We start from the raw sequence: 8971 nt of genomic DNA, 5'->3' as shown, positions 1-8971 counted from the left end.
TATATTATTTTATTATATAAAATTTTTTAATCTTTCCTAGCTTTTCATCTTGATTAATTTCGTTGTAAATTTAATTAAATTAATAATATTAGTTTGCATAAATATACATGTCTATTTTTACACATAAATATTTTGGCATTGCTTTTTTAATGAGTTTTATTTTAAATATTGTCTTAATAGATTTAGTTCAAAATTTTACTTTATTACAATCAATTTTTGATCTAATGTAAATAAAATACTCAAAATATAAGTATTTAATTTGATTTATTTATTATTTTTAAATTTTATAATAAAGTTATAAAATACATATATGTATTTTATAACTTTATTATAAATGTATTTTATATATTATATTTTTCTCCTCAGTATATTTTTTACCTTACTTAAAACCAGTAATTTTTATTTCATCAAATTTTTACTTCTTCGTTAAATGACGATAAAATTATCATATAAGCTTTTGCAAAGAAATAATGTATACTTTTACAGAATATTTCTGTAAATTTTTATTCTCATTTATATTGTAAATGTAAAATATAAATTATGTTAATCTTTAATCATTTTTTATCTTTATCTTGAATCTGATTAAATTAATTACATTAGTTTAAAATAAATATACTTATACTTCTTATACATAAACATTTTTAATATAGTCATTATAATTATGTAAATATATATTTACACTTAAATGTATCTAATTGTTTTATTATCAACTTTTATTTTATTAAAATGTATCTACTAAAATAAATATTTTACTTAAAATTTAGTTAAAAACATGATTTCTGATGAACAAGTTAATGAACTTAAAAATATAAATCCTACTGATTATTCACTAAAAATGATGAAATTGATGCAATTCAAGAATTTGATTCTACAGTGTAAGTATTAATATATACGCATATATATACGTACATGTACAAATCCGTACACACACATTTATTTATATACGTACATATGTATGCATACATACATACATGAATAAATACATACATATATTTTTAACCAAATTATTAAAAGAAAAAGTTTAATAAAATCAATATTATACTTGTGATTTTTATCTAAAACAATGTTTTTCTATAAATATATATTTTAAACATTCTATTCTATTCTAATGAGTATATTATTCACAATATATAGAGAAATTATTGGCTATGTTGACGGAATTGAAGCTCCACGCTTAGTGGGTACTAATCAGCAATACAAATATTTCAAATTCTTTTTGAACAATGGAAGTAATAAGCGTGTACAAGTAGTAGCGTGGAACGAGAATATTGAAATTGTGGAAGAATATATACAGGCAAATAATGTAAGTTATGAAAAAATATAAAACTTAATAAAAAATAAAACAAAATAAAATTACTTAAAATAAAATAAAATAAAACAATAACATAAAGAACGACAAGGAATAATATAAAATAACATAAGATTTATTGTATATTTCAATTCTTGTTTCAATTCTTTTAATAAATAAAAGTAACATTCTTTCTATTAATCATATATTTAGTTATATCTAAATATAAATATTAATTTTTGATATATCTATTTATTATTATTACATATTATTTATAAACAGTTATAAATAATTTAATAAATTAAAATAGTATATTATATATAAAATTATAACTGTAATTATATCTATTAATTTTAATTATAATGTTAATTATAATTTTAATGTAGATTATACACTTGGATGGCGTACAAGCCAGGCAACCCAAGAATTCTAGATTTAATACTGGAAACATACCTTTTGAGTTGCAAGTTCAAAGTAACACTATATGTTCTACACTGGGAAAACATTTATGTGGATTTTCATCGAATACAAAACCAGAGAAAGTGAAATTAAGCGACGTATTAAATACATCTAACCGTATTAGTAAGTTTCAAATATTTCTTTTATATTAATTATATATAAAAATATAATAAATTAATATAATAAGAATTAAATATAATAATAATAGTAATTATATATAATTATGTAATATGTATATATATATATAAAATATATATATATATATATAATTACTATTATTATTATTATATATACGGAAGCATTCTCACTAAAATTTTCATATTTTCACCCTGATCTACTGTAATAATTTTTGATAATTTTTTTCCGAGAAATATTCTGAAAAAGAGAATACACGTATTTTTTAGTTTGAGCCTACGATTGATATTTTCAACAGTATAATTTTTGTAAAAATTAAATTTTTTGGTAACTCCGCTTTTTAAAATATTAATATTTTAGAAATGTTCAATCTTACCAAAGAATAACTTAGATAAAATATTTGTTCAATTTAAAATGAATTACATTATATATAATACTGTAGAGTTATCAAAAAATTTAATTCTTACAAAAATTACACTATTGGAAATATTGATTGTAGGCCCAAACCAAAAAATACTTATTTTCTTTTTTTCAGAATACTTGTTAGAAAAAAATTGTTAAAATTATTGCAGTAGGTCAGAGTTTAATGTAAAAATTTCAGTGAGAATATAGGGGAGACCGGGGCTAGACCGCTACCGGGGTAAATCCGCTAAATCAAATATCTCGGAACCTGTATATTGTGCGAACTCGCTATTAACATTGTAAACGCTGCTTATGGTACCCATGTGACCAACGGAGTTTCGGCAGGTTACCTGCCGTGTTATGATTTTTACGAGGGCAAACGTGTTTTCGGAAGGTGAAAGTGAAATTTTCTGCGCGTGGAAATATTGTAATATCTGCAATAATATTTGCTCTCCAAATCTCGAGGTACGTGATTATAAAGAGTAATGCATGCTGAACACGAATCCAGTGTAGTTTTTTCATTATCGTTAATGTCTAATATTTCGTGGGCGATCAAACCTGAAACTTATGTTTGGGGCTTATCCGCTAGTAAGCACCCGGGGCTGGTCCGCTAGTCTCGTCACTGTGGCGCGCCGGGCGCACGACTTCAGCTCACGGCGATTTCAGGTTAGGTTTCCCTCGAGCGTGATTCTGTCTTTCCTTGCACGTGTGTCAGTTTGTGTAAGAGGGAAATGGTACGCACGTATCGTCGCAAAACGGGTGTTTTGGCCAACCGAAAAGATGGCGGACCGTTGTTTTCGAGATCGCTCGCGCTCACGGCACGTCGGCGAGGTACGGCGAGGCACGGCACGGCTCTGAGATCCCGCGATTTCCGCGCGAGAGTTGACATGCCGCTCGCGCGGTAGATCGTCCCGACTCCCGGCCGTGGTAAATTGTCGTTGTTGATCGTTAAGTCAGTGACAGTCGCGCGTGCGACCGCATCGTCCAGCGTTCGCCGCATCGTCTCGGCGTCATTGTCGCCGCCGTTGTAGTGGTGGTGGTGTCGGTGGTGGTCATCGTCGTCGTCGTCGTCGTCGTCGTCGTCGTCGTCGTCGTCGTCGTCGTCGTCGTCGTCGTCGTCGTCGTCGTCGTCGTCGTCGTCGTCGTCGTCGTCGTCGTCGACGACGTGGTGGTCGTGGCCGTTGTCGTCGTGGTGGTCGTGGCCGTCGTCGTCGTGGTGGTCGTGGCCGTCGTCGTCGTCGTCGTCGTCGTCGTCGGCGCGTCGAGGAATCGGCGCGAGGACGCCGTCGAATCGGTAAAATGGTCGCGCTCCACCGCGAGCTTTTCTAACCCCCCTGTCGCTATTTATCGCTCCCCTGCGAGAAACGCGGCTTGGTTAGGTTGCTCGAGGGTCCGCGCTGATCCTATGGCACCGGAACGCCGTCACGCGTGTTCCCCGTGGTTGCCCGCGTTGACAATGTGACGTGCCGTTGGGGAGTTTACGATTTGGTTAACCTCTGTATTCACGTGCCTAAATTGTTTTATGGAATAGGTAAAACAATTATTTTTTAATAATGTTTAGCATAAAAATTTTAAATAAATTTTTATATTTTTCTTTTAAAAAACAATTATTAAAATGTATCCTATCATTTTTCAGGATTAGATGTACGTATATATATTGAAAATGCAGTGTAACGGATTAACCCCGGGGGGGTAGCGGTTCAACCCCGGCATTTTTGAGATTTCAATTTTTGCACCGTTGTCGTTTTTGCTCTATACCGGTTAAACAAAGCGACGTAGATAAAAATTTCCTTAATAAATTTTGTAGCTAAAGGTTCACTCTTTACAGTGGTATACCACATTTAACATCAATTATTTATTTTGTTGTTAAAAATCGGCTCCGAAAAAAAACTAGCGGTCTAGCCCCGGTCTCCCCTATATATAATTCTCACTGAAATTTTTACATTTTTACATGTATGTATAGTATATATAATTTATATTGCTTCCTCATAGAAGCTTAGTTTTCGTGAAAAAAGTATGGAAATAAGTATGTAAATTAGAAACTTGCACATTGCTTCCTTATCATTACAGATTGCTACCATTACTCCTATTTTATTTCGCTCATAAAGCTTTCTCTATGAGAAACCCAAACTGATAAATACTAATAATTATGCATCAAATAGAATACAAGCTTCCTCATAAGAAGAGCTTTGTGAGCAAAATAAAATAGGAGCAATAATAGCAATCTGTAATGATAAGGAAGCAATATGCAAGTTTCTAATTTGCACACTTTTTTTCTTATTATATTAATTTCTCATTATTATATTCTTATGTATATATTTTTTACAGCATTAGAAGGATATATAAAGACAAATTTTAATAATATACATAACAGCAAATTAAATAAAGTAATAGGCTGTGGATCATTAACTGACGGAATTTATAAATTGGAGATACACATTGTAAATTTTGACGATAACGATTATTTTGAAATGGATATACATAAAGGAGATAAAGTTGAAGTAACGGGAATAATAAGTAATACAAGTACGTAAGATATCTGTAAAAACTTTCAAAAATATTTGACTTCTTTCCACATATTTATATATACATATATATATATAAACATTTGTAATATAATACAGCCATGTTTATAATTTTATATAATAATACATTTTTACTAATTTTGTGATTTTATATAACAGATCCACAATACTTGATAGTAAATACTGTACAAGATTTATGCAAAATTGAAGGTCACATGTCATTGCCAATCTTATTAAAAGGGATAAAAACTCCCAAGAAAAGACAATTTGAGGAGAAAGAGAATGAAAATTTACAAGTAAACAGAAATTTTTATTTAGTTCCTATATTAATTTATATTTTTTTATAATATTAGTTCTAATAAATATAGGTATATATTTAACAATATCAATAACAACAACAAAATTAATAACAATAATAATAATTATAATTATAAAATAATAATATTACAATCTCATACATTAAGAAATCTTTCAAAATTTATATATATTTTTAATTTTCAGATTCAGAATAAGAAAACTGCTTGAGAATACAACATTCTTGCCTTGAAGACAATTCTTGCTTTATGAAAAATTTTAATAATATTAAATGTTTAATGTTTGATTAATTTTTTTAATGTTTATCAGGTATCAATTATTTTGCATAAAAAATGTTCAATATTTCAAAGATATTACAGTCAAATTCTGTAAATGTTATTTCTATAGATATATCTAAATAATTTAAAAAAAATATCTTGTATTCAAATATAATTAAATAATTATTCTCTGGATTTAAACTTTATTTGTTAATGATTATTATTGGATGATTATGTGTTAACGAGTCTCAATTTCCTTCAACTACGTGCTGCGAAATTCAAACACGCACAGCTAAAGCACAGAAATACACGACAGATCGAAACGGGCAGTTTTTCGCACCCGTCGACCTTCTGTTCAAAAACATCAGACATGTTAAATCAGCGGAAGCTTAGAAACTCATCAATATGGTTCACCAATTCCTTGGCATGAGTCTCGAAGCGTGTTTAATCGTGATGTATTTCTCTTTTAGACTATTTAAAAAGGACATTTTAAATGGGAAATGGCTTTCAGTTAATTTTGCTCAAATCGAAATATGTTACTGTCCTTATTTTTATAATGTGTCAACGGGTACAACCTCCTAAAATTAATAGTTCAGTCGCCGCAGAGCTTCAAAGCCTTAAAATATTATAGGATTTGGAGGTAAAGCTAACATAGAGTTCAATGTTTTACTTGAAACATTTTTTTATATATCTTACTGTTTCAATAAATAGCTTAGAATCAAATATAAGTGTTGTATTTGAAGGGTTATTTCGCCCCTTAGATCTCAAAATAGGCACGTATAAAAAAAGCATGTTTCTTAGATTTTGTGTTTAACAACATATTTCAAGGAAACATATTTCAAATCAATTTCGGACAGTTATGACATGACACTTGTGAGTATATCAATCATATATGAACAATTAATTATTAGCGGCTATATATCCCATAATCAAACCTCACACACATCTATCAACGCCGAATTATATCCACTTATCCAGCAAAGCAACCACTACACATGTACTCACTTAGATGAAAATAAGCTTAATACTTAGACGAAAATAATAAGCTTAATACTTAGACGAAAATAAGCTTCTGAACTCTATGTTAGCTCTATCTCCAAATTCCCCCTAATATTTTAAGGCTTTAAAGCTCTGCGGCGACTAAACTATTGATTTTAGGAAGTTGTGCACATTGACATTTTTTATCAGAAAGATAAGGATAGTAACATATTTCAATTTCAGCAAAATTAACCGAAAGTTATTGTCCAGTTAAAATGTACATTCGTAATTTTAACATGAGACATCTGCTGACACGCTATTTTTAAATTTTTATTTACAATATTTATTTTTCAATATAAAAAAATATATGTATGTGTATGCTTTAAAATTTGTTTACCGTTCAAAAATTAATAAAGATATTTATATATTTCTTATATTAAAAGTTATATAATTATGTACTAAACTTCGCATAACCAGCGATATCAATGAATCTCTTCTAGGATTCTTCAAGATCAAAGATTGCTCAATCATCGCGACGGATTTATAAATTTTGTTGCTTGTCTTTCACGAAATTTATTGTCGCAACAATGGCACGCCGGTAAAAAGCTTTCCCGATGATTCTCTTCTTTCATCCAGGCTTCTGTAGTTCTTTCGTAAGGACGTGTCGGAACGGACAGGCATTAATGAACAAATATAAATAAGAATTTAACTACAAGAATACTACTCAAAATTATTCGAGAAACATAAAGAATATAAACGAAAAAACCTAAAGAATATAACTTGCTAGAAAACCTAAAACATAAAGAATATAACTTGCTAGAAAACTACGATATCGCATAAATAGTTATCACTTCGTTAAATCGACATTCGGAAGAGTTACATTCGGAGCGTCGCGACAGAGGAGACGTTCGGAATCCTTGCCATTGTACATACACACCGGGTACTTCTTGCGAGACACCGCACATGACCTCGTTTCATAACTTTTGTTTCCTCGCCTTTCGCGAGCATTCACAAATTCATTTCCGTGAGACATCACTATATTTATATATTATTCCTGTACTATTCCACACATTCCTATATACTTATAATTTTCTGCTTATAAAAGTATAAAAAACTTGTTTATCAAAAGTGTTGTAAAACAGACCACAATATGACTTTGTTAACATCAAAGAAATTACAAGTATGAATAATTTTTCCTTATCAGAATAAAAAAATTTAGCATGCGGTATCTTAACAATCGTAATCTAGTATGTCTGCGATAAGAGATTAAAAGCCTCAATGGCTCATTTTATTTGTCACACTTTTAATTCGAATGTGTATCCCTTACATGTATACAGATTTATACATGAAAATTTTGACGGGTATAAAGTACTATTACATTACATTCAGAATATATGGATATGGATAAGGAGGTCTAAATATAGATGTTGCGAATATAAAACATAGATGCTTTCTAATACACATGATAATCCATACTCTGACGCAAAGTCATACATTCGACCTCATCAATTTTCAAAGTATTCGTCTTCACGTTAATATTTTTCTCGAGTTGAATCTGCGTTTTGAGTAAGAAACATAACAACGCCTCTGCCTGCAACATATATCTCGTAATAATAAAAGATTACTGTTTGAGCAAAGTTTATCAAATTAATGTTACGAATGTTGGAATTGTACAGTTAAGATTATCTACAGCAAGACACGAAACGAATATCACAAACCTTCGCAGAGCATTCGTTGGAGATTTGCCGCGACATTCCGCAATTCGTGTAGCTCCTTCATGAGATTGGCTTCGACCAAGTCCTGAATGAGTTCGTTTCCTGGACGTTGACATCGATGACTTAGCCTTGTATGAGCCAGGGCCGTGTAACCTTCTTTATCAGCTATTGACTTTTTTATGTATGTAATAATATTGCTTGTCATGACGGTAACCTGTTTTATGATCTACAAAGAAAATTGCAATAAAATTATAAGACAAGTAATAGCAAAACTTTTGAGTTAAGGTAATAAAAAGCTTAAAATGATTATTTATTTTCCTCAACTGTTCAAACTTCTTCCATCAAAAATTAATCGGAGATATTCTTCCAGAATAGATATTAATAGTCGTATCCTTTTCCAATGCCCGTCTATTAAAAAAGGATGCGACTAAGAATTCTATTGCTTATTCCTTATTCCTTTAAAAATATTATTATAAAACTTACCTCTATTTCTCTCTCTCTCTCTCTCTCTCTCTCTCTCTCTCTCTCTCTCTCTTTCTGTCCCTCTACTCTCCTCTTAAGTAAAGATAATTACATGGATCTTTCCGTTACAATAAATCACTCTCACTCGCACTAACCACGCGTCATGCGTCATCTCTCACGATACACATTGACATGTGACGAGGTTAAAACGATATAGATAACATTTGATACGAAGTAACGCGCGCAACGCATCGAGATAACCAATCAGCATCGCGGAAAAGAGGCAACAATAAATTCGACTATCGACTTAACACGCCTTTTTTAAGAGTGGACTAGCACCACAGACGCGCGCTTCGCGCGCGCTATTTAGCTTTAACATTATGCTATTACTATTACACTATTAATTTCTTGATACACACAACTGTCAAAATATAC

The 8971-nt window shown here is 30.7% G+C and overlaps 1 protein-coding gene and 1 long non-coding RNA gene across 2 annotated transcripts; one reads left to right on the top strand and one right to left on the bottom strand.

The window, feature by feature from the left end:
* Window positions 1–769: 769 nt before the first annotated feature.
* LOC139785883 (uncharacterized) lies at window positions 770–5436 on the top strand. The gene is made up of 5 exons (XM_071725046.1): window positions 770–1303; window positions 1675–1870; window positions 4613–4810; window positions 4969–5105; window positions 5311–5436. The coding sequence occupies exons 1-5, from the start codon at window positions 1109–1111 to the stop codon at window positions 5332–5334; spliced, it is 750 nt and encodes a 249-aa protein (XP_071581147.1). The 5' UTR covers window positions 770–1108; the 3' UTR covers window positions 5335–5436.
* A 2182-nt stretch (window positions 5437–7618) lies between these two features.
* On the bottom strand, window positions 7619–8757 carry LOC139785880 (uncharacterized). Its single transcript, XR_011722115.1, has 3 exons — window positions 8558–8757; window positions 8078–8300; window positions 7619–7950 (listed from the first exon to the last, which is right to left on the bottom strand). It is a non-coding gene; the product is annotated as an uncharacterized lncRNA (long non-coding RNA).
* Between the last annotated feature and the right edge of the window lie 214 nt (window positions 8758–8971).

The sequence above is a fragment of the Temnothorax nylanderi genome, unplaced genomic scaffold, assembly GCF_030848795.1.
Source record: "Temnothorax nylanderi isolate EJ_2023f unplaced genomic scaffold, tnyl_v1.0 TNYL_tig0909_pilon, whole genome shotgun sequence".
Classification (NCBI taxonomy): domain Eukaryota; kingdom Metazoa; phylum Arthropoda; class Insecta; order Hymenoptera; family Formicidae; genus Temnothorax; species Temnothorax nylanderi.
The sequence above is the reverse complement of the archived record's forward strand: the minus strand, read 5'-3'. Positions and strand labels throughout refer to the sequence as shown.